Raw genomic sequence first — 27312 nt, forward strand, 5'->3', positions numbered from 1 at the left:
GTTGCACCCAACTTTTCCATGACCCGACCCACATACATGGCCAAACACTTGATTGGATCCTAGACCACAACTGCAACATCTCTATTCCGTCTAACGCACCCTGCCCTTTGACCAAACACCACTGTATTTGTTTCTCCATCCTCATCCCCACCAACTGCTCAGAAAGGCCCAATGCTGATGCCTCCTATCATAGCATGCAGCTCCTGCAATTTGACAAAAGAGCACCTACTCCCCTTCCTCTGCCTCCACACACCCATGAGCTTAGACACCAATGCACTAGTTGCACAATACAACACTATGCTAACTAAGGCCGTTGAGACCACCGCCCCGCTTAAGCCCCGGAAATCTAAGAACCCCAGGCACATAAATTCCTGGTTCACAGCCGAACAAGAATCTCTACATGCAAAAAAATAGGCAGCAGAAGCCACCTGGCAGAAACTCCCCACTAGCCACAACCAAAACACATTTCACAGATGTGTCAGGAGTATACAAAAAAACTATCCACATGACTAGAGCCATAACCCATAACAAGAGGATCACTGAATCTGCATCAAAATCCTGAGAACTGTTCTGCATCCTGAGAGAACTATAATCCCCCATTACCCCTCCTTCTAATGTCACAAAAGACACCACTTGGTGCAACAAAATGCAAGTAGCTTTGACCAACAAAGTTACACAACTTCAGAACAAAATCAAATCTAAAGCCAACATCTACTCATCAAATTGGTCAGGTCACTTCCATACCAATTCGACCCCTATCGCCCACACCCTTCAAGTTCAAACCCACCTCAGAGACTGACTTAGCGACCAATATCAAAGGTCTCAAGCCATCCCATTGCAAGGGCGACATCTGCCCAGCTGCCTTGGTGAAGAAAAGTGCAGACCCTCTGATCCCTCTCATCACCACCATTGTCAACTCCTCATTCGACTCCCGCATCATCCCTACTTGCCTTAAATAGTTGTGGATCACCACCCTCCTCAAAAAACCCTCTCGTGACCCAACAACCCACACCAACTACAGACCTATCACTACAGTGCCCTTCCTCCTGAAAATCATCGATAGAGTGGCTTACACCTAATTCCAAGCCTTCCTGGAAACCTATTACATCCTCAGGCCAAGCCAGTCTGGCTTCTGCCCCCACCATGGGACAGAAACAGCACTCCTTGACTTGAAGCTCCCTCCTTCTCCACCTGGATCTATCAGCGGCCTTCGACTTAGTCAACCACCAAACCCTCCATTACCACCTCACTAAGGTTGCAGGCATCTCCCCAGAAGCAGCCAACTGGGTTGCATCCTTCCTTGACAACAGAATCTCCAGAGCCTTCTCTGATGAAGCTGCAGCTAACCTTACTCCAATATCATGTGGTGTGCCCCAGGGTTCCTGTGTCTCCCCCACCTTGTACAACATTTACACAAAACCTGAATTCAACCACCTCTATGCTCTGGGTATCACATTCACAAACTATGCTGATGACAACCAGATTTTCATCCCCCTTTTGGGTGACCAGAGCCAGGACTCTGAGTATGTAAACTAGATTTTTGAAAAGATACAACAATGGATGGCCCAACACAATCTATGTCTGAACGACGAGAAGACAGAGCTTCTCGTAGTCGGGACACCATCCAGCTTAGCAGATCTAGTCCCAGCCTTTCAGTTCCTTTATCATCGATGGGCACAAAATCCCAGTCTCATCAGCAGTAAAGACCCTGGGAGTCTACCTTGATGCCTCGCTAAACCTGTCACGCCAAATCAGCCATATCACCTCTTCTGCAGCTTATGCCACCACATTCATACGAGCCAGCAAACCTTTCTTATTGAATGAAAACATCACCATCGCCCAAGCCTTGTAGGATCCACGCTGGATTATTGTAATGCCCTGCTCTGCATCTCATCTGACAAAAACATAAACAAGCTTCAGGTCATACAAAACAACGCATTACGGGCAGCACTGGACTTATGCAAATCTGACTGCTTCTCTGAAGCCAAGAAATCCAGTGACAGCTGGTTTATTGTAGTTGTTAGGGCAGAGCTCCTCTGATTCTCTGTAGTAAATGAGGTGCCCCACACAGGGAGAGAGAGGACAGCATTTATCTGCAATGCTCTCTCTGGCTGCAATGGTCTCTACATGTTGGAACAACACATTCTGAGTGTGCATGTGCACGAGTTGCAGCACATTAACAGAGCTGCAGGATGGCTGCATTGCACTTCAGTTTTCAAGCGATTCACCTCAGCCAAGAAGTTACGTTGAGATTCCCGAAATCATTGATTTACTTTAGAAAACTGGGCTAACACACCAGGGGTGACAAGGTCACTGATGTTTTTTGCCACCTGGCTTTGTTAAAATGATATTTCCCAGTTTGGTGGCAGTTTGGTGGCAATGACAGAAGTGGTGGAGCTTCAGTACAAGATTTGCTAGTCTGAGGAACCTGGGGGAGATTACCTGGGGGAGAACACTGTTTAGAGTAAGGAGATTGCATTAGACACACAGTTGGGGGCTCCAACCTCCTGAACAAGGCGGCCAACCTCTGGAATAATCTACCCCTGCATTTACCTGCTGGACCATCCTACATTTGCTTCGGAAAACCTCTAAAGACCCATTTGTTCAACAAAATCTTTGCAACTGTACTTAACCTGTCGGTAACCAGCGCTTAGATGCTGCCAGTCTTTGCACGTGTATACAAATGAAAAATACATTTGAAATAAATAAATAAAACACACCGAAGCCCGCACCAGCCCCAAATAAACTCAACAATCATTCACTTCACTCATCAGATAGATCTAGTGTAGTGGGCTCAGAAGGAGAGTTTTCGCTTGGTGGATGAAGGGGAGCGTATCTAAGCCAGTGGTGATGCTGGGAAGAGCCATGCATTGAGAGCTTTCCTGAAAAGAAAGTGCGATTCCAGGGAGCAGATACTGATGGGAAGAATGTATTTGAGGGTCTTGTACAGAGAATGCAGAGCCACCGATGTGAGACATTCTGGTCACAAGGATTCCAAGTAGATGGATAGAGGCAGATCTGAGGTTTCCTTTTGACTTGAATTGACAGAGGTTTCACAGGAGGCACTCAGGCCATTTTTTTGTATAGGGTTTGGTGAGTGATGTGCATTGTTTTGAAGGTGGCACAGCCCCTAACTGCAACCCAGTGAATAATCTGTAGTGCTGGGAAAATGTGTTTCATGGTCCCGCATGCAAGAGGAGCCATGCTGCTGTGCTTTGAACTTGTTGCAAAATGGCCAAATGAGATATCCGAACCTAGAACTAGACTTGTTTTGCATAAGCTCGGTGTGAGATGCAATAGCTGTTATCACTGTGTGCATGAAAACTAGGAAAGTGTAGGTAAGACCGAGTAAAAGAAGATGATAAAGGGATCTTTAACCTACAGCTTTTATCTGGGGTAACATCTACAGGTGAAGGTTAATAAAGCAGCCAGGATTCTTTACAGTTTTGTTCGTGGCAAATGGGAAGTGCCCATGGTGATAGGCCAGGAAGTGAGTTGAAAAAAAAGAGAGAGGTGTTTCCATATAATATAATCTATATTTTACCAGGGATGACAAGGAGGTTGTTGGTAGTCATCCGGCAATCATACTTTATGTGGCAGATGCAAGGTCTGGCATGACTGAGGAAGAGATTTTGAGAATTATCTGAGTGTCTTCATCGTAGTTATAGCAGGAGTGCCGAAGGGGTGCATCAGGATAGGAAGAGGTCGTGTCTAGATGTTAAAGAGCAGAATGTAGATTTGAGGAACCCCATAGAGGATATAATATGAGATCTGTTGGAGAGGAGGGAGGATATCCAATCCAGGGCTAAATCGCAAAGGCCAATTCAAAGCGCCTTGCAGGGAGAATGGGATTTTCTATGATGTCAAATGAAAAGCTGCAGAGAGGTTGAGTAGGATAAGTGCAGCTGATCATTGTGAATCTCTGTTTTTTGAGACTGTCCCATATGGTGACAGTCTAAAATGTCATTTGATTTAGTGTAGTGCTATAGTGCGAATGTGCTGCTCTGTCTGCCTGTTTTGCTATGATGCAATTATTGGCTAGTGGTCTGTAGATTGTGGCTGGGGGGGTCATGGGATGGATTTTTAGGAGGAAGTTCGATAGAAGAGACATTGGAAACCATGGTAAAGCACTTAATTCTGATGCTAAGCGTGACACTAAGCACACTGAAAATGTTCAGGCGTGGCAACTGAGGCTCAAGGTACTATTGGAAATTATGATTCCTTTGCCTCAGTTAGCACAATCTTAAGATACTGGATGTGCTTGAACAATCAACATAATTGGTATTTTTATTCAGTGGCTTCCAACCATGACTCTTCTGTTTTGCTACATTTCCTTTCAAGTTGGTGCTGTACACTCATCCAACCTCTGTGTTCTCTCCGTGCTGATGTGTCTTCTGCCATTATTTTGGAGTGTCAATCCCACCACTGAATTCTCTGCCCTCAGCACAATCTAGACATGCCTCCCACAATTGCTCCTCTGAGCATCATTTTTGCTCCTCTACACATCGACAATGCAGGTCCTTTGTGATTTCACATGTTTACTTTAATGTGTTCACCTATACCTCCATGGTCTTCCCAGAATTCCCAAACAGCCACACCCGCTCTGTTTATGCAGCGTTCATCTTTTAGAGTTGTTTTCCTTTACTTTTGATACTACTTTACAATTTTGGACATGCGCAAACACTGTAACCAGAGTCAATACTAGCATCCCTGGGAGTGGACCAGCACTCCAGCAGCTCATTGCTGACATTGGAGCTCATGGTTGGTGATGATCTTTGCTTCATTCACTTTTCCCTTCCTCCCGCCTCCCGTACTCCCCCCCGATCCTCTGACTGGACCTACAGCCCTATTTCCGTCGATCCTGCCAGGGCAGCCCCACTGCCCATGCATCCCCGTGCGGCAAAGGGCCCTGAGGAAAAGGGCAGCTTCTGCAGTTACAGCTGCAGACTGTGTTTGCCTGTGTTCACCGGGAGAGCATTCAGCGGAGATTAACCAGTGGTGACTGACAAGGTAAGAAAGGTGCGGGCAGGGGGAACAGCCATTACTGCTCCCTATTAAACTGTCCCACCTCTCTTATTACTCCTTCTACCATTATGCTTTAGTCTGCACGTCACCTGCAATTGTTTGTTGTCCATTCAGGCACGTTGGCCCTAGCCAGGAAACTCACATCTGGGTTTTTTTGCTTTTTCTTCTGTATGTTGAAACCTAGACTTTTTTCACTATCCAGGAAACTCGCATGTAAGTGTTTTTGCTTTTTCTTCTGTATGCTGAAAACTAGGCTTTTCCCAATATCCAGAAAACTCACATCTAGGTGTTTTTGCTTTTTCTTATGTATGCTCAAACCTAGGCTTTTTCCTACTATCCAGGAAACTTGCATCTAGGTGTTTTTGCTTTTTCTTCTGTATGTTGAAACCTAGGCTTTTTCCCTCTATCCCGGAACCTCGCATCCAGGTGTTTTTGCATTTTCTTCTGTATCTTGAAATGTAGGCTTTTCCCCACTATTCAGGAAACTTGCTTCTAAGTGTTTTGCTTTTTCTTCTGTATGTTGAAACCTAGGCTTTTTTCCCTTTATCCTGGACACTTGATTGATTGATTGATTGATATTTTATTTCTATCGCGATTGTACACAAGTGTTTCAGAGCGCGACAAGGCAAGGGAGGGGAACAGGGGAGAACAAAACAGCGATCTTACTGGGCACAGTGACATTGAGAACGTGCAAGTGCATGGGAGAGGGGGGAGGGGAAAAGTGCATGGAAGGGGGAGAGGTGGAAAGTGCGAAGCAGAGGAGAAACAGATAAATAACAATAAATAAATAATAAAGCCAACAAATTGTGGTAATGAAGCCAGCAATTTGCAAGTGCTAGGTTTAAGGCAGCAGACAGGGTAGGTCTGATAAGTGCAGGAAGAAAAAGGGGGGCTGTATGGGTACAGATACAGACCCCAGTGCAAGGGGTGGCCGGAGGCAGTGCAGGTGGGTGGCAGGATGAGCAGGTACCTGTGCCCAAAAGGCAGGGAGTGGCCAGAGAGAAAAGATCAGCAGGGGAGAGGGGGAGCGAAGGCAGAAGAAAAGAGGAAGGTCTTGAGGTGCTTCCGGAACCGGAGATGGTTCTAGATGGCTGCATTGTGGTTATGTTGAGGTTGACACTCTGAGTCTCCCTCACCGCTCTCAGGCCCCCCTTTGCCCCCCTCTCCCCTTTCCTCCACTCTCTTCTTTCTCTCCCATATCCCCTGATGAGGTCTCTAGATAACTCTTCTCTATAAAAGTCTCATCAAAACAGGTGCACCACTGCTTCCCTGGACTTTCAAGGACAATATTGCTTCCCTTGATCCAGCTTTGGCTGATTCAGCAGGGAGGAGCCACTCCTTACCACTGGCTCCTTCCCCCTTCTCCTTAAGCACCCCTCTGTGCACCCTCTCCTCAAAGGTGCAAGTGAACCTGTTCACTTGCACTTTATGTACCCTTACTCTCCCTCCCCCCTGAGCATTATATTTATGCTCCTCCCTCCCCCTGAGCATTACCCTGTCTTCCCCATCCTGCACTTCAACTCCTCCCTCTCTACCCTCATTTATGTTATCACACTTGCATGCTCCGATTTGTCTCAATACTTAGTAGGAACGTTATTGTTTGACTTCTTCCCTGATCATCGCAACCTACTCTTCCCCTCCTCCACCCTCTCCCGTCATTTATGTACTGCACTTGCATGCTCCAAATTGTCTCACGACCTAGTAGGAATGTTTTTGCTTGTCTTCTTCCCTGCTCTTGCCAAACTACTCTTCCCCATCTCCACCCTCTCCCCTCATTTCTGTTACTGCACTTGCACGCTCCGAATTGTCTTGTGACCAAGTAGGAAAGTTGTTTAACATCTTTCCCTTTTCCCCCCAAACCTTCACCTCTTCTCCTCCCCTCCTCCCCTCCTCCTCTGCATTCTTACAACAGCACTTGCATGATGTCTCAAGACCTACTAGGATCGTTTTTGTTTTGTTTTTTTCTCCCCTGTACCTCCCCAACCCTTGTCTTGACGCGCCCTGAAACACCATTTTGCTGTATTGGCGCATTATAAATACCAAATAAATAAAAAATAATAAACATACTTTGACAATGCAGCTGCACCTGTGAGCTCTAACATGAAAGTGGAGAAGCGAAGATGGGAAGTCCTTCAGTTCTAAAGTCCGAAACCTAGTTAAATGATGTGAAGGTTCCTGACAGGCCAATGGAGCGATGCAGGCACCACAGTGAATCATTTCTATTCATCTGACACGCCTGATGTTTCCATTGAATGTTTCAAATAATTCGCGCCATTGCTCAATCACACAGCAAGCCCTCAGACTGTTAGTTTATGAGTTTTGCCCTTGTCACTTTACCTCCTCTGAACCTCGCTCTATTGCTCCCATGTAGAAAAACTGTTGACCTTCCTGGGGAAAGTTGAAAGATGTACTGAGCTTGGCGTTGAGCACCCTGCAAAGCAGTACCAGTGCTCCGATTGTGCTGCACCTCTGATGCCTGGCACTCCATTTAGTGTCCCTGTTAGTTTTGAGGGTGAAGACTGGTCAATCATGAATCATATTTGTAAGCTTTTTTGCCCTCCACCGCTGTAGTTGAGCACCAGGGGTAGGTGCTCGTTTGGACAGATCTTGGGTGTCTCCAGTGCATTTTCATGTCACAAAATTCTGAGTATATTCCCTTCTTACTGGTTGAGACAGTGTGGAGTGGGACCATCAAATAGAACAAACCATTCGTGTTTTCAGGTTATCCACAAGGAACATGAACGAGAAAATAAATGCGACAAAATAGTCTATTTGTACAAGTTTTGGTTATTTAGTAAGCCTGATATTTCCGATCATTATGTTGAGAAACTCACACCTCGTTTCAGCTGCTGCCTTTCTGAGAAGGCTAATAAAAGGCTTCAGATGAACGCCCTAGCCTGGCTACTATAACCTCAGTTATGATCCACGCGATTCCACAACGAAACAATGACAATCATCTCCACATGATAATCCGTGCAGTGTACACTGCCCTATCTGAAACGTCATTCTGAAAGCGATAAAAGCATAACATTAGCCAAAGGCTTATGCAATACATATTGAAATTACATTCCATGAAATAAAAGACAGATTACATTAAGATGTTTAAAAACATCTCAGCATTCATAATTATCAGATTACACTCATGTAAAATCTATTTAGGGCCAGATTCAGAGAAAAAGTGCAAATTCTGCGCAAAGTACCTTGCACGCAAAACAACTTTGTGCCTGCCTACACGCAAAAGTATGTGTGTGGAGCATTCCACGTATTCATGGATCTGTAACCGAAAAAGAAACCATAGGCACAAAGAAAATAGAGTAGAGCCCAGAAACGCACATAGCACACCCCCAGCAATCCAATACCACCTTTGCGCCTACTTTATCCCTACCATCAAGCACCCTGGCAATAATGCGGGCCATTCTCTGCAACCAAGGCAGCACCCCGGCAAAACTACGTACAAACCCCCGTAACCCAAAACTGCACCCGGATAATCTGTGTACCATTTCTTGTAACTTAAAGCAGCGTCCGGTTAACCTACGTACGTACCCTCGTAATTCAAGGCAGCACTCAGCTAAACTGCCTAGGATCATCACTTATTCCGAGCGGCACCCTAACTACGTACTGTCACCCCCAAATTGCTATGTACACATTACCTTTGTGCTTTGATTCCTATGCGATTAGTGCCTTGTGCCGCCTATTATGTGGCAGTAAAATTGCGAGGTTTGTGTGTGACTTTAACCAATGTGAATTTGCATTGGATTATGTTTCAGCTTGACTGGGTGTGCGATTTCTCTGCGTGGCGCGTCCCTCAACATGCCCACGTTATTCCTTGTTCTTCCTCATTTTGCTGGCAGAATGGGGAATATGCATGTACCACTCCCTATATATTTCTTTGCATAGACTGATCCCACACTTTTTGTGGAGTGTCACGCAAAGCGCTCGACAGCACGCAAAGACGTGACAGAGCCCCGCAAAGTCTCAGAAATACACGCAAAGTTTGTTCCATGAATCAGTGACAGGGGTTTTGCATGCAGAAAAGTGCACAAAAGCCACTTTTCAGTGTGCAAACAATTCTAGGAATCAGGCCCTTAATTAGATATATTTCTCCCAGGAACCAGTTATCGAATTTTGCTACAGTACCTCTATGGTTTATTAGTACCTGGTGTGGGACAATGAGATTGTAATAAACAGCCCGAATAAGCCTCTCCATGTACATCATATTTTTGAATGGCCTTCCTGGAAAGAAAAAACTGAGAAAAGCTAAATCAGTACCCTGGTCTAACGTGCCGGAGTACTAATAGCAATAAGCCCCTCGCTGAGGGCCATTACTGCTTCTAGTAATCCCCCATGCCTGTGTTAAGGCCCTTGCTTCGCTTGGGCCTGTAACTAAGGGCCCGGGGCATTACCCGAAGTGGTATTCACCCACCCCCAGCTTGGGGCTTATTACTTAAGTATATTCCGTGCATAGTTTATGTAATGTAGCATAACGTGTTTTTATATGGACCACTTTGGTGGCCTCTTTGCACATGAAGAGGGGGGAGTAGGGGGGTGACTCCTGAGGAGGCGATTAGGTGCCAGCTGTAAGTACCCAATTCTGTAAGTCGGATTGTTTCTAGGTGGTTTCTGCACCAATTCTGACCAGTGCAGGATGATGTTGAGGCTATGAATTACAGATATTCTGTTTTTGTGGAATGGTGCTTTCAGCAAAAGTGTCTCATTAAAGGTAGTTTCTGATGGGGACAGAGGTGTTATACACAAGACCACTTACAGTACCTTTCATAACATATGTAGAAGTTTTAACAGTTCCACGGGGTAGAATCTAAATTTGATTTGCAACAGCACATACTTTTTGGGTGTTCTAAGAGAAGTGAAATGTGTCAGCTAGGATATAAGTATTGTGTAGCCATTCCACGATACCCCAACATGTCTTCGGCGTGTTTAGGGAGGCAGAGAGGGCCCTAGAATATGCGGATCAGTAAACGGTGGGAGGAGGAAAGGTTGAGTATGTTAGTGGGTGATTGGATTTTATGAGGGGGTTGAGCGGACTGCTGAACTGAGCATTTATGAGAACAGGGCTCTTGGGCGCCCTGCATTTGTTCATATGGTAATTTGTTAGGAGGGGTGAAAGTTCATAGTTGCATAAGGTACTACCTGTTATTGTGCTCTAAGGGCGGCATTGAAGTAGTGTGTCTTTTATGGATGATGCAAAGTAGAAACTGGCCCAATTAATTGTAGCCATGGGACCGCCTGTACCTCTACTGTTATGTTCGTGGTGAAATTTGAGTCCGAAAGCCTGTGTCAGGAGTTTGCATTACACCAATCTGATGGTGTTCAGCATTTGAAGAGTGCATGGCTGCACTATTTTGTTTAGGGTGCTCTGATGAACATACAGGTTTCATAAATACTATTTTGTTATCTAGTGGGCAGTGTTACCTGGTAAAGTTGTTTCATAAATTGGTTGCTAATAATGTAAAGATGGTCTTTCCTTTTCGCAGATGAAATGTGTGTCAGGTATTGGTGCTGCACTGCTGGATGGAAGAATCCTGACAAGCCCATACCAGATACCAGATTTAATTTTCATGACCGATTCTGACCCCTTTTCTGGATGGCACAGTATGTAATGCAGATGGTTTTGACTTGGATTCTGCATTTGACAGGGGTCAGTGGAGTGCCTGGAGTGTCAGGTCGATGTAGTCCCATTTTTCGAGTCTCAGCAGGGGTCTTGCTGCTAAGCTTTGCAATCTTTGTAGATTGTTTAGCAAGTATTCTGGGAGGCCTAAGTAAAGGCTTTTAGTATAATGTAGCCTCGAGAATATGAGGGGAATTAGTTTCAAGGTTGTGTAAGGGAACGTCAAGTAGGGCATGAGGAGGTTGTGTGAGGGAACATCAAGTAGGGCATGAGGAAAGAATGGATTGATCTTAGTTTAGTGATCCATAGTCTTAATATAGCTTAATCTAGAGATTTCAGGGAGAGAGACTCTGTGATAAATTTGTGAATTTCGACTGTCAACCTTTGCTGAGGACAGCATCCTATATCTTCTGATTAAGGAAAGTTTGTTGGGTGGGGTGTTTTGTAGCCGCAGATCATCATGAGTTCTATTTTATTTGGATTGTCATCCATGCATCTATCTGTGAGAGGTGAAGGCATGCCTCTGTATGCTCACACCAGAAAAAATAGAACCCCCTACAGAAAAAGAATGTATACTAATTGACCTTTTCACAATTGACCTCGGGAGAATTAACCTCAGGAGAATTGACCTGATTTAAAACTCCCCACCAAATCCAAAAACCCCTGCAACCCACCACCCAATTTGTTCATATTATTTATAATCCAAAAAAACTAAAATAATACAAAGGTCAATTGTGCAGAAGGTCAATTAAGACCACTATAATTAGGTCTATTAGGATAAAAGGTCAACTGTAAAAGGTCAATTTAAGTAATTCCGGGAAAAATGCCCAAGAAACAAGTATTTAGTTCCATGCAAAAAGGAAAAGCACCAACAAAAGACTCTGCTGCCTCGGATCATTCTGAGGTTCATCCACTTGTGTGGCATGTTATAAGCACAAACAGTGTTACTGATGATGCAATTACAGAAAAGACAATTCTTCAAACCCTAGTGGATGGTACATATGCATGTAGGACCTGTTCCATTTGGGATTCCAGGCCATTGGCCCGTCTTCTTCTGTCCGTCTTCATGCGCGTGGGCACGCTGGGATCGTCATCCGATATGGGGTTGGCCTAACAATCAATTACATTCTAGTCATAACAATGTTATTCTATCGTAGCTACACTACACCTGGCAGATACAAGGATGGGCTCGAGGAGGGAGAGCTGAGATCGCCCTAACTCATTCACTTCACTCATTCCCAGGCAGATGAGCAACTCCCAAGGTCCTCCACGTTTGGTTTGTGTTATAATTTAGACACCACCTTGCACCTCGCTGCACAAATCATGTGACCCAATGGTGAGGGCACAAAAGCCTTGCCTTCTGATCTTAGTGATCGATCAGGGGGTTTTAAGGTTTTATGGTTGTTAGTTTGGGTTTGGATGGTATTGTGACATGCAGGGGTCTCAGGATGAAAGTGCTGCTAAGCTATATTTCTCATGCAGGGATCGTTGGGGGCATGAGGGCCTTGGTGTCTGTTCTGTGGGATGGTACTGCCAAGAGGCGCACTGCACCCTTCCCATGACGTTGCTGGGCACATTCCTCCCTCTGTGTGAGAGGGTCTGTAATTCTTTGGAACAATGGAGGATTTCATGGGCCGTGTGGGGCCTGACCGGGGTGGGGGTGTTGTTCGCACTCATGCGAAAGACCTACTATTCAAGCACCTAATATTATTTGCCGCGCTTGGGCCTACATATAGGATGGCTGACATTTGTCCAAGATGGCATTTGCATTTGCATTTCTTCTATAGCTCCTAATACATGTATTGTAATGATCATTCACCCGCTTTTGGTGTGCCCTCCTCCCCCCTGCAGCTCCTAATACATGTATTGTAATGATCGTTCAACCCCCTTTGAGTATACCCTCCTCCACCCCTGCTTCCCAAGTGTGTCTTCTAACGTCTGTGCCTTATTCGGTATAACTTAGTGGGGTGGGAAGACCCTGTCTCCTCCCCAACAAAGGTAATTGTCGAGCTCCAGCTGATTTGATGCTTGCATATTTTTTCAGTATTATCTGCTTAATTGTAAGAGCTGAGGCCTGTAATGTTGATGATTTCTAGAACTGGGGTCAGATATGATACTGAACAGTGGTGGGTAAAGTCCTGAACCTTGAGATATCTTATAGGTGGAATTCATAGGTAACAATCTTGTCCTTGGCCTCAAACCCAGGGATCGTATCTCTCCAGGACTGAAATCTCTGCACTGGCTCCCAGTGGGTGCGAGGATTAAGTTCAAAACCCTCTGCATTGTCCACAAGGCCTTCTGGGGCCTGGGGCTGCATTACCTTCAACTCTCTCTTCTCAAATACCTTCCTACTCAAGCTCTTCGCTCATCCGCCTCCAACTCCCTCAGGGTCAGTCGCTTCTACAAGCAACGAGTTGGTGGTAGATCTCTCTCTTCGGCAGGGGCCTCACTCTGGAACAACCTTCCTGCCTCCCTGAAACTTGAGGAGAACCATCTTCGGTTCCGGAAGCACCTCAAAACCTTCTTCTTTACTTCTGCTTTCTCTCCCCCTCTCCACTGCTAAATTCCTGGCTGAAACTGCACTGGTTGCCTGGCCACCCTTCTGATCTTGGGCCCTGGCCCTGCACTTTGCACACCTGCACTGCCTCCCTGGCAACCCCCGCACTGGGGACTGTTGTTCTGTATCCCTACAGTCCCCCTACCAGCAATTATGTTTGCGCTTACCTGCACTTGCCACCATCTGGACGTTCTATTATCTTATTTATTCTACTATCCCATGTACTGCATTTTCCCCTCTCCCATCCCCCCGTACTTATCCCTCTCCCCCTTCACATGCACTTGCACGATCTGAATGACACCTGGCCTAGTAAGACCGTTGTATGTCCCTCTCTGTTTCCCCCTCCCTTGCCTCGTCGCGCGTCAAAACACTTGTGTGTAGGTGTGTTACAAATGCCATATCATATCATATCCTATCATATCATATTAAGGAGGACAAGTAAATGAACTTGTACCTATTTGCAAGAAACAATGTCATCTAGTGTTGCAAGGTTTCCTTAATTCTGATGAGCACAAGTCTACATAGGAGAATTGTGTGGCTGATGGTGTTAAAGTCTGCTAAAATATCATGAAGTTGCACTAGGTGTTTTGGCATCTGTATTGTTGTTTGGTATGTTCAGATGGGTGACAGTGTTTGTTCTGTGTCCATTGTTGGTCTGAACACATGTTGTGACTCAGGCATGATGGCATTTGGCTCCACGTGATCCCAAATATGTTGGTAGAGGAAATGCTCTAGGATGTTTACTTTAAGGGGGTTATTGTGGAGAGGGCGGGAGCCTGTGGGGTCATCTGGGTTTGTCATATCTTTCCTTTATACAAAGGCTATCATATGCATTTTTGAAGGCTTGCACCATCTTCCATTGGTTAATTCTATTGGTGAATTGAAGATTGATTCAAAGGGAGGGCAAGTCTAGGTGTGTGTGTCATGCCATGAATTTGAACATTTCCTTCTGTGAGCATTGTGCAACTTCTATGTAATATGTTATATAATGTAATGTAAGTAGTCTTGTATATCACACCTCTGCCATTTAGGTAGCCCTGTAAGGAAAGGTTTGTGGTTTGGCTGTTATTGGAACAGAGGGCGAGGCAAATGCAGAACCTGAAATGTTGCTGATTGCAGCGCAAACGTAACCAGGTTCTGAGTGTGGAAAGTCCGGCATGTCATGTTGGGCTGGATAGTTAGGTGTTGGAAGAACTAACTTGTATAGTGGCTTTTATCTGGGATTTCAGTATGCAGGCACTAACCATGAGGAGATTTTTGCTGTTGCAGTTGGCCTTGGCATGGCCCCAATTCTTCAAGTGAGGGCACTGAAGCAGAGGGAATTGTTGTGGTGCCGCAAATCATCAATTCTGTTTTCACCTGAGTTGTTGTTATCTATGGGTGGACTTGCTCAAAGCAGGACACAATCTGGTTTGTTTGAGGTTGATTTGTCAGTAAGTGTGTAGGTTATTTAGGTATCATCTGTGTAGTTGGAACTTGTGAGGCCAGAATTGCTCTTAAGGGCCAAGAGCAGGGTGATGTGAATGGTCAAGAGAAGGGGTGAAAAGATAGATCCTTGAAGTACTCCACAGCTAATACTGCTGTGACAGGTCCTGAAATGGGCCAAGTATGAGATCACTGTTCAGTCGGTGAGGAATATTGGCATCCAACATAGTGCAGTACTCAATAATCCAATGCCTCCAAATCATTTAGGTAGGAGAGCTGTCGTTTCCTTCAGTAGAGCATTAACAAGGGCAGGTTTGAAGGCTATTGGGAAAGCATCTGGCGTTTAGATAAATTGAGGAGGGATCATAATCTGGGGAGGAGCTGTCCAGTTAGTTCATGATTTTGTAGCTGTTCGTGTGCATGGATCTTTGGGCAAACCTGCTTGATTCCTGATGTTTACTTTGATTGAGAATGTTTACATGAAGTGCATTTAGCAGGGAGGTGTTCCTAGTTATGGCATTGGGTCTCGTTTTACAACACAGAGTTTGGGGTTGTTGCAACTTTCTTCTCTACGTGGTTTTGAATCTGTTGAACTTTGCTGCTGACGTTTGCTGAGATGGTGTCACTGAGTTGTTGGAATGTGGTCTGAGATTTGTTGCAGGATAAAGATGAATGTCTTGATATCACGGCTGATGCAGATTTTTCCCCTCCTCTTTGTTCAGGTAAGGACTAAGGGTATGGGCTCAAACTGGAGGATGGAGGTGTGGCCCATTTTGCATTGATGTGTATATCATTCTACCCATGGTAGCTGTAGCGGAGGGCTAGAGATCCACATGTTGGTGCCCCCATACAAACTCGAACAGTGTCTCCTGGTGACTGTGCTAGGCAGGGATGGAAGGTTGGGGTAATATCATGGGATCTGAGCACTTTGTGTGTTATTTACCATCACAAAAGGTGTTACAACTCTGGCACCAAAGCGGAGTAGCAAAGATTGCAATCCAGGTTCTCTTGTTCCAAAGTCTGAAACACAACTAAATGATGTGACAGTTTCTCACAGATCAGTGGATCCGTGCAGCCACCACAGTGAGTAATTGAATTAGACTGATGTGAATGACGTTGTCAATGAATGTTTCGCATAAATGGCTTCATTTTTCAAACAAGGCCTTAGATTGTTATTTTTTCAGTAATACCTGTGTCACTTTTCCTCCTTTGAACTTTGCTCTATTGCTCCCAGATGGGAAAACAGTTTGCCTACCTTGGGAAAGTTGAACGGATGGACTGCTTCGTTTTGTCTGGTTTATAGGTTTTAGGCTATTCATCGGGAAACCAGATGGAGGTTGTGTCTTTAGACCAATCTAGAAAGAACCAGAGCTTGACACGCAGACTGGAATGGCTCTATGTAATTCGGAGGAGATTGTGTTGTCGAATTCAAATTTGTCTAATTTTGTTTTATTTTTTTTCCATTTGGCGCAAATATTTGGCGCAGCCACCTCCTGACTTCCCCTTATCTTAATTATCACGATTACCCACCCCCCACAAATACATTTTCGTCCAAATTCGTTGAATTTGAATTCGACGAAATCTCCTACATTGTAATCTTCCTATCCCAAACCACCATAGACGAAAGAGCGAGAATGTCATGATCACTTTGTTAAGCTTCAGCGGAGATCCAGTTCTGCATTCATTTGAGTCCTTTGGAAAGCTATGATATTTCTTTCTGAAGTGACCAGGAGGGACAATTGATTATCATCTGAGTAGTGTTGTATCCTTTCTGGTTCGATTTTTCACTTCTCTGGTACTGCGTGCTGATGCTCCTAGTCTGTGTTCGAGCATTATAAAATCTTGTAAATAAAAAAAAATGAAAATAAAATAAATTTACGAATGGTCCTTCCAGTGTTCCAGATTAGAAATCCCAGTGGTTCGGTAGCACTGTAAATAGAATTCAGCCTTTGGGGACCGAAGATGAGGTATTTGTGGAGTTTTACCGTTTATCCCCATGCGGCATTTCAAAGTGCTGATGTGCATTTGCTGATCCACCGTACCAAACGCGGCAGGGCGGTCTAGGAGTGTGAGCAAGCATGCCTTATTTGCCATGGACGCAAAGGGCATCCTTTCAGATTTCTAAGGTGGCGCATTCAATGATGGCGTTTTGTGTAACGCTTGACTGGTATTCACCTAGGTTTCTTTATGAGATGTTTAGATTGAGCTGGGCCCAGTGTTCCAGCTCTTACCGACTAGGTACAAATGTGCGTCTTTCTTGTATGCAGTTTAACAAGCCAGGCAATAAAGTGTGGTGAGCTTCCAAGAAGATGTCGTGGTCGCCATGTTTCCTTGTAAAAGGATTCAGAGAACAGATCATGGATGGGTTAATAGCTCAGGCTTGCTTATGATCCCACAAGTGTTATGCACACATCAGGAGACTTTCAGAACGCTGCCGCCCGGTTCACTGGAGTACTTGCCAATACAAGCTTGAAGTTCCAAAAGTGCAAATTCATCTGAATGGATAAACAACTGAACATACGCTCACAGATGAAATTTACAGCGAATCATTACTATTTGTCATGTCGAACTGCGAATAGCCTGTTGTCAAGTCCATGTTATTTAACATTGCACAAGCATTTGCTAAAATGTACATTATCGGTTTGTTTATATAATTCAAAGTTGTTTTTATTTTTTCTGTGCAGGCACCCATTGTTTGGCCGAAACGTTCCCTTGTCGAGCGGGTCCGGGTTCATTATGTCAGACTTGGGTCTGATTGTGACCAACGCCCACGTGGTGTCGAGTAACAACGCCGTATCCGGGCGGCAGCAGCTGAAAGTACAGCTGCAAAATGGAGACAACTATGAGGCAACAATCAAAGACATAGACAAGAAATCGGATATAGCAACCATTAAGATCAATCCCAAAGTAAGCAGCACTCTTTAGATCGACCCGACTAAATCAAAATTCTTCTGTGGTCCTTTTTTATATTAATATTAAGATGTATATACTTGTTTGGTGGACTTTAATACAGACAATACCGCTAGCGGTAATTTGCAACTCTGCCAGTGTTATTTCTGCACGTGTGCCCTATTCAGAGTTTACCAATGGTGGAGGTGCTATTTCTGGAATGCCGCTGGTGGTATTTCATGCATATTATCTTCAGCAATGGCAACCTCTGAAGTATTTATTTTAACCTTTGTATGCTACATTTCCACCTTTAATGTGAAGGTGGGAATGGATAATGCATAATAGGGCTACACACGTTTACGGTACATGTTTCCTATACAGAGAATCATCATTACTGATTCTTTAATGCATCACACGTTTGAGGTGGTGAGAGCAGTTGTAGAAGGGATGCCAGCCTTTTCACTCCCTTAGCTTGGCTCATATTAGAAACGTGTTCACTGTATGGAAGGCAAGCTCCTGAACGTCCTGTCTGTAAAATAAAAAAAAAGTCTGAAATATTTGTGGGGCCAATTTGGTATTTTCATCTCCAACTATGAGATGGTGTTAAAAATATTCGTTTTCTCATAATGAAATCTTACTGTACCTACTGCAATCAATATTCCCCCGGAAATCCGTCAGGGGTAATTATGCCTTCCAACTTTGACCTGGGAGTGTAGTAAACCTTGCAACATGTGGCAAATACCGCCCTGTTTACCCTCAGCACCAAGCTCGTAATAACCCTTCAATCTTGACAAAGCACCCTGATAGCTCCAAATATGTCTTGGCCTATCTTTTCTAAATAAATAATGCGCTGTGGCTTGTGAGTGCACTTTCACCCAAAATAAATATATCTGGACAATTAATTTTCCACCTGTGCAACTTTGCTAAGCATGGCAAACAACTCTCTGCTGCAAATTACGATTTGAAATTGATGGTTTATGTATTTGCATTTCTGTTGTTAGTGTGAGTTCTCTCCTTGACATATGTCAAGCTGTTGCAACCCATCTATTTCTGTTGTTGTCTTATATTAAAATGGGAAAAAGAAAACTAGCAGAAGTGAATTGTTCACACTAACCTGACATGGGGCTTGTTGGGAGCTCTGGTGGGGAGGCGTGTTACAGAAAGTAGTGTGGGTTCCCAACCTATGTTTAGTCATCTATGTGAGCTTTTTCTCATGAATCATAGCACTTCAGTACGCACTGGATCCAAAGTCTCTAAATGTCAGATACAATATGTCGTCGCTCTTTATATGCAATTCTGTAGAGTTCCTACTTCTAGAGGTGATAGGTCAAAGCAGGTCTATTATCAGGCCGTATACATTTGTTAAACAATACCCCTAATGCCGCCCCAGGGGCTACCTGCACTTACCAAATTACTCTAGATAAGGTCTACACAATCCTCAGGTGTCATGGAGTCCAACTGGTCGACCCCAAAAATGAATTTGCAGGAATAAAGGCAGTTTCGTTCCCTGCCACTTACTAATTAATAGTAAGAATCACACATATACTTAAAGGTGGACTGTTTGTAAATTAAGTGAATCAGATAATGACAAGCACAGATTCACTTCAAAATCACTTTTACACAAGCATCAATCAACTGACTGTATTTATTACATTATTAGATAAAGAAAGACCAGACTTAAATCAACAGTTTAAAAGGGACAGCCATCCCATGTTAAATACCACTAAGCGCCTTCTCAAGAGTGAAGATGTGAAACACAAAACAATATATGAAAAATACATGTGTTTTTGCCAGCTCGTTTCAGTGATACCCCCTGTCCCCCGTACAATGTGAGTAATGAACCCATTTAGTTGAATGATAGCGTTGATGTTCATTTACATGCCTAGATCATTACTTGACAGTAGCTTATCTCACTTTCCACCACTAATCATTTCCAAAACATGTCCCAAATGACATGTTCCACATCATTAAGCATACTCATAACTTAATCCCCAGCTAAGATCCCAAATAGGTCCGACCTCATGTAGGCACAGCTCAATGCTATGTGTTCGCAAAATGTTGTCTGGAAGAACACTACATTAATCTATTTTAAAAAGAACCTTTAATCGTATTTCTGTTCTTTGCTTTAAATAGGTAATAATCAGCAAAAAAGTACATTGTATCCTTAGCTTCTGTTATGGCAAATCTGTTTTTATATTATTAATATTATCCCAATATTTAAAAAATACTAGGTCATTGCAGTGATGCCCATAACAAGTAAAATCATACAATACCAATCTGAGGGCCAGAGGTGTGCCGATGGTGGTGGTGGGGCGGGGCGTAGACAATCTTCACTGCGGCTATTCTTGGCTTCATTGATTCTGAATTTACATTCGAAGATGGACTTCCACTCATGATTCTTGATATAACTCTTTACGAATGAGGCTTGTCAGCTCTTATTGTGCGCGCAGCGGTGTATAGCATATTGTACTGGCGTCCTGCGGTTTACGTGGTCTTTTTTAAAAGGTGGCTTGGCTCGCATTCCTACTCAATGATAATATAAAGCGAATAAAACATCTACGCTGGCCATCTTACTAGTGGCTACTTAATTCCTTAGAATGGTAAAACATAAGGGGCTTATTATACCTTAGCGGTGACCATATTATAACAATAATCCCGCATTCTGAAGGATCCACCGGCCGGTAACGGCACGGGGCCCAAGTTACAGGCACCTGGCGTGCATGTGATTGAGAGGTTTGGCCAAGGTACAAGGGCAGGCTGAGAACGCTGAGCTGCATGGGAGAAATGTGCAATGCCAGACTCATGTTTTACTGAGAAAGCACTGCGAATAAACTCATCCTGTTCAAGAGATGACTTGGTTGGGTGTCCATCTCCATTCAGCCACGCCCAATGGAACTTGTGGGGAAAAGGGGGCCAAATCATGCCTGTGATTTGCTGTCATTTGTAATCTAATTTCTGGGGTAATATTACTGTGCCACTGCGTGTACTCTCGTCTTAGCTCTACTACTTTCTTTTCAAAGCTGCTGCACGCGAGGGCGACAGCAACAGGGCATTAGTGCATGTTCTAGGCTTTATGCTTGTGGACACATGTTGCTCCTGTTGTGCCGCCTACTTTTTAGCTCCCCTCCCACACATTTGTTAAGCAATTTGGGTTAATGGTAGAGGGATCAGTCAGGGATGTGATAGCACTGAATGGTGCCGATGGATGAGGTAGCGAGAAAACAAGCATTTTCTCCACATCTGCCTCTGCTTTGGATCCAGCTCTGGGCCACTTCTGCAGTTGGCAGAGGACGCGTTCTTCCCAACCACTCCTTATCCTGCACCCATCCCCCCCAAGGCACTATGAGGAGTCGGGGCAATGCTAGGGACCTTGAAAGTCCAACCATTTTCCCCCACCCCAGAGCTCTATGAAGTCAATCTCGAGGCTGCATAGGACCAAGGAGCCAGTACATGGCAAAGAACAGACTAGGTTCTAATAGTGAAATGCCGGTTCTGGCTCCATCTCTCAGAGGCAGGATCCATGTGCTGCTTCTGTCTGCTCCTATAGTTACAATTTAAATAGACGACTACAGCAACTGTTTATACTGAATCCAAATGGGAATCATTGGTTACAGTGGCTGACCCCATCCTTGGCTCACTAGGATTGTGCCAGTGAACCAGGAGGTTGGAAGGGTTTGCACAGAGAAGGCATAGCTGCCAATGCTGTACTCACTACTGAGACGCAATCCATCTTCTGACCAACTCATTTTTGGTGCTCCTGAGTGTAACATGGTGCCTGGGACCATCCTGGGAAGGTGCAACATCCTCTCAATGACTCGAGAGAAAGTCCTTTTCGTCAGATGTGGGTGATAGCGTTGATGAGTAACTTAAAATTCAGGGCGTTTCTCTAGATTTCTTTTAAGTATGGATGAAATGTGCAGATTGGTCTACACTTACAGCCTCAATTAGAGTTAGGTGGAATGCAGTAGCATGCAGCTAATGATGCATCATAATAGCTGTTACTATTTTCAGCCCAAATGTTGTGACATTTTGTGAAAATACTTTGCATCATATTTTACTGCATTTGTCCTACCTAAAGGAGGCCATTATTCATTATCTTGGGAACCTTTTACATTGACCTTCATTGAATGATATGACATCACGGCTACTACCTTTCTGGGGACTATGGAGGATGCAGTATTGGATCCACACTATGCCAGAGAAAGACAAAATTGAGAACAGTGGTTTTGAGTAAAGAACGGTCAGCAAAGCACGCCATCATTGGACTGTTGCCAGTGGCTAGCCACTATAACGTTTCAAGGTTTCTAGGGGACACAGGTATGGTCCTACATGGATGAGTCATCTCTTTAGCTATTGCTGCCTACACTTCCTCAATGCACTGTACGGCAGGGACACTAGCCAATGATACTCACTTCTTCCTATGGGTGGTCTTTTGCAAAATAGGAATAGGTCACTGACTCGAAGATGTCTTGATTTTAATGGTGCAGCCAAATCTACCTGTAGTGAGGTTTGTCACATCGCAGAATACAAAAAGTCCTGGCAATGAGAGTTCACAGTTGACAATCTTCTTTTACATAGTATGTTTGTAACCATTCGGAATGAAATATTGTTAGAAGAATTGGGCTGCTTGTAGGATGTCACCCCTGTGGATATTGGAATCTTCCTTATGACTTATCTCCTTGATTGTGGTTGTCATAAGAGGCAAGATTGGAATTGGAAATTAAATAGGAGAGTGGGAGCCCCTCTACCGAAAACAAACATTGGTCAAATATCCGGTTCTATAGAATTTCTGAGGAGGGCCTGCAACCACGATTTAACTCACTGCATCCTACACAAAGGAGAAATACCCATTTGCATATCAGTCTTTGTTCCCGCCCACAAAGGCAGTCCCGCACCAAAATGCTTCTCTGAACTGGAGTACCATCAGCAACCCCAGATACGTGTTTCGGCCTTGTTAGGACTCCTCAGTGAGGTGAAGCTGAAACTCTCTAAGGCACAGTGAGCATTGAGCCCATGTCTGGATTACCCTGGGTTACTTAGGGTTAACCCCCAAGATTTACAAATTAAACAAGAGTGTTGGATCTCCTTTACCAAGAATGAACATGGGTCAAATACCCTGTTTGTGGAATTTCTTCAAGTGAGGAGGGTCTACACCCACATTTTAGCTCACTGCTCCCATCACAGAGAAGAAATATCAATTTGCATATCAGTCTGGACCCACCCACAGGGGCATTCCAGCACCTAATCCATCAGAATCAGTGTATTCAAATCAGACTCATATCCTGGTGCAACTAAGAGAACATTTCTCTCTTTATGAATTTGTGGAATTGGTTGAAATTGGTGAAAAATCTTTCAATTGTACACTGTTATTCCTCACATGTCGTAGATTGTATTCTTACCTCTGCCTCATTTTACTTTAAATTAGGATATGAGCTTCAGCTGCTTTCTATTAATGTAAGAACAGCACGTAATTCACACGTTAAGCCTCATATACAAACCAACTCACTAACAGAACTTAATATGCATATCTCTTGTTATGTTAAGTTATCGTTTTTTTGTACCAAAAAAATAAGGTACAGCGCAACCGTCACCCAAAGTTTTTAATGCCCTCCTGACTTGTAGATGACCAGACACCGCACAAAGGGCGTCAGGGGGAGCAGTCCACAGAATGGCAGCTTTACCCGAGAAAGCACGGCCACCAGTCTTCGCACGGCGACTCTAGGGAAAGCCAAAAGAGAGCGCAGCACACGGGTAGGACCATGGGGTCAACATTTCTGCTGTAGGTATTCCGGGCCAGCATCATAAAAGGCCTTATGTACCAAACATAAAGATTTAAAATGAACACGCCTAGCCACGGGCAGCCAGTTAAGGGAGTTAAGAACTGACAAAATATGTTCCTGATAGGGAGTACCAGTGGCGAGATGTGCAGCAGAATTTTGGAGAACCTGCAAGCGCCGTATCTAATAGTCCGCTGAGCCAAATATAAAGAATTGCAGTAGTCAATCCTGCTGAGGACCAAAGCAGAGACTGCTGGGGCTCGCAAATAGGAAGGAATACATTGAAGTATCTTCCTAGATATTTTCAATTGAAAATGACCAGCCTGGCAGACCGAGCTAACCTGCAGGGCCATAGACTGAGACGTAGATAGTTTGACACCCAGATTCCTGACCACCAGAACTACAGCAGGAAAGGAGCCAAAAGAAAAGGGCCAGAAAGATGGCATCCAGAGGGAGGAGGCAGTAGAGGAACCCACAACCATAACCTCGGTCTTGTTTCCATTCAATTTACGCCAATTTTTGCCCATCCAGAGTCTCATGGTTGATAGACAATCTCGCAGCTTGACGGCATGGGCTGGATAAAGAAGATCCAGCCGAACCAAGATCTGAGTATCATCAGCATAAAAGTAACATCTAAAGTCTTGGGCATGGATGAGGGTGATCAGAGGCTGAATGTAAATGTTGAAAAGAATGGGAGACTCTTGCACTAGCCATGGCAGAATGGAGGAAATTGACACTTGCCGTGAGTAGAAAAGGTGCTTCTATCAAACAAGATTGGTCATGGCTCTCCAATCTATTGGAAACTAAAACAATGCCTCTAATTATGTCAATATTTCCATCATCTCCTGGAATTCAAGAGGCCATGGCCATTTCTTCGATGCAGGGGATGGCTTAACAGTTTTTAGATCAGCGGATCTAGTGTTAATACAGGAGGGTTGGCTTCTTGATGATATTTGTGTAGATAGCTTTAAGCTATTCAGAAAAGCAGCAGTGAAACAGCCTTGTTGCAAGACCTTTGCGCAGCTTGATAATTTGTTGCACCTTTCTGGCCACTGTAATTAATTTCGAGGATTCTAGATGTATTTTCGCGATTGTTGTTTCCATGAATCATTTAGGAGCCTTATTACTGATTAATGTTTATGCCCTCCCAGTTTCTAATAACACAAATATAATGTACAACATCGAAAAGGCAATTCAAAAGGCAACGAATGCCTGGGAAGATCTTGTAATACTGGTTTGGTGGGGACATTAGCGCTTGATGTGGCAGACTAGATGATGAACATTGACATGCACTTATATGGAACAACAGCTGGCCAGCGGTAACTCCGACTAAACCTACCTGAAATAAGAGAGGGAGTGCACGGTGACATTTCCTGGGCACAAATGAATCATTGGGAGAACACATGGGGCCATCCCAGGGTCATGACAATGAAGTGGGAAAAGAGAACAAAAGGCTCCCACCAATCCACTCTCAACCATGGCCTAGAGGATCACGGCCCAGACACCCGTCACGAGAGGAGTTTGCCCATCTCCCAGACGACCAAATACCCTGGTACAAGAACATACGGATGTGCCCACTCGCATGCCCACCCGCATGCCCACCAGCCTGCCCTGCACATGCCGACACCTGCGGCATTGATGAACTCGACTAGACCATCCAGCACCAAATCAACACATTGTTAGAGATGTCATGACGACCTAGCTAACGGTCAGCACACTCGTGCAACATACACACCGGACACTCCCACATCAATCCACACGAAGAGCATACTCAGTGCTATGACGTAGGCGACGGACACACCCACGGACGTGCATCTTTATTATTTTCAACATAGGCTTCTCAAATGCAGAAACGCAAGACGCATAATGAACTTATCTAAAAAGGCTTGCTCACGCTTCTTCTAAAACCATGTACCATAATGAGGAATATAACGGAGATACGATACTGAGGATAGAGCAATATGATACCATAACCTACAGCGCTCTGCATCAAATGGTTCCACCTATGCACCAGGCCCAAGTAGGCCGCAAGCAAGAGCTTTCATGAACATTAAATGAGCAAGGGTTCGGTTGCTGACCCTGCAGAATGAGGCCAGCGAAAGCAGACAGTCAAGGGCACAACGTTGCAAACTCTCATTCCGCAAGCCGACGCCAAGGTCGCACCTGCAAGATAAGCCAGGCACACAGTGAGAAATGCAATATTAATTGTGCAGAATTCTGCCTCAACCACGGTCCCCACCTCACGTGACCAAGCCAAACTTGATAGGGTGCCAAGCCCAGGAGGAAGAAGGCGTCTGGATCCCCCCGTCTCAAGACACAGGCAGATGCAATTAAGCGACTCAACGGACATCTGCGACGGTGGGAGTAGTCGGCCTTCCTGCTTATGAATAAATCCTCACATTGTCTGCACATACCCATAGTGAAACATTGTTGCAAATGACAGGTGCACCGCGAGCTGGGAACAGCGATGGTCCCAGACTGGGGGGGCTCGCGGGTGAACCAATCAGAACATGGGACCCTTATCACTGACGCCATTAACATTGACCAATCCTAAGGGGTCTTCATGTAATTTTTATGTATCAAACTGAAGGGACAACCCAAGTATACCACCTGACTGACCCTTAACCAATAACCAAGTCCTCTCTATGTATGCTATACTAACCCTACCACTCGGGGAACCAATCCAGAGTGGCGATAGGTTTTTTGCTAATTTTGCTAAGGTGACGCAAGTAGCGCGTCACGCTAAGGTAAAAAGGGCCTGCGAGCCCCACGCTGCTGAGTGTCAGGACGGACGCGTACGATCCTTGGCCATCCCTGCCGTTTTGTTTAATAAACAGCAGAATCATCTTGCTTCTTGCGTGTGTCTCATACTCTATCTCTTTGGGATATACGGGAGGAGTTGGGGCCTCACTGCCCGGAGGTCCGCGGACGGCCCAGCCGGCCCCAGGAGAATTTCCCCCCGACAACAAGGACATCAGGTATTAAAGAGTCATGTCTTGATTTTTGTTAAATTTCTAGACACCATTTTACCCAAGCTACTACCTTGACTGTGTGTGAAACACCACAAAGTGATCAGCATTGTATCCTCAAACTCACATGCTGTCTTAACTTCTAAGGGGAAAAAACGAAAATATGTAAGATTGTGGAAACCCATATTAATAAAAAAGGAACTGCGATTCGGTGAACGCTTAGAACGTAATATAGAAGCCCTACATAGACCCAATACTGCCGTACTTTAAATGACTCCCTGTCCCTTGATGGAGAGCAGTAAGGAAGAGCTATATAATTGGATGTATTCATTAACATATTATTATGGCAATGTTGGCTCTCTGTCAGCTTGCAAGTTGCCATCAAATGTCCATCTAAATAAATATGACGCTGCAATAGCATTTAAATAGGAAACCCTTAAGAGAAACATCAGAAATGTTCTAAACAATGACGAAAAAGATTCTGAGCGTGAAAGAAATATGATCAAGAACCATAAAACACAATATACCTACCGTGTATGGCTAAAAAGACACTGTCCATCCATACAGACAGTTGACTGGCAAACAATGATTTGTGTATTGGCAACACACGACAATAGGACATTCTGGAAAATGCATTGGACATGCCAAGATGAGAAGGAGGTTGATCAAATAAATCCAATTGACAATTTAAGCTGGACTTCCTTTTTAAGTCAAATGCGCCAATTTACACGGAGCCTCATTCAGGTTCCCTACTTTGCTGCCGCACTTACTTATTGTAATTATTGGCCATTGTGCACAGCAGCACCTACCAATGCCGTGGCACTAATGCGTCTCCTGCAACAGGCCGTCAGGCAGTACTTCCATGCTGCCTGGCCACTTGTGCCACCTCCTCCAGTGCACCACTCGTTGCCCGTACACACGCGGATCTGCAGGCACTTGCCCTCATCTTGGCATTCAGTAACTGACACACACCCCACTGTGTCCTTACCGACCTGTACAACTTCATTTACCTTCCTACATGGGCTAGCATTTTGATTGGGACAT

General features: G+C 44.5%; 1 protein-coding gene across 1 annotated transcript in view; it reads left to right on the forward strand.

Annotated features, from left to right (window-relative positions):
• The window catches only part of HTRA3 (HtrA serine peptidase 3), a 403425-nt gene that overhangs the window by 158734 nt on the left and 217379 nt on the right, over positions 1–27312 (forward strand). The window contains exon 3 of the mRNA XM_069632026.1: positions 17318–17540. Within this exon, the coding sequence (XP_069488127.1) occupies positions 17318–17540 (223 nt within the window). The remainder of the gene's footprint in view (positions 1–17317; positions 17541–27312) is intronic.

This window comes from Ambystoma mexicanum, chromosome 6q, assembly GCF_040938575.1.
Source record: "Ambystoma mexicanum isolate Mex_15411 chromosome 6q, UKY_AmexF1_1, whole genome shotgun sequence".
Taxonomy (NCBI): domain Eukaryota; kingdom Metazoa; phylum Chordata; class Amphibia; order Caudata; family Ambystomatidae; genus Ambystoma; species Ambystoma mexicanum.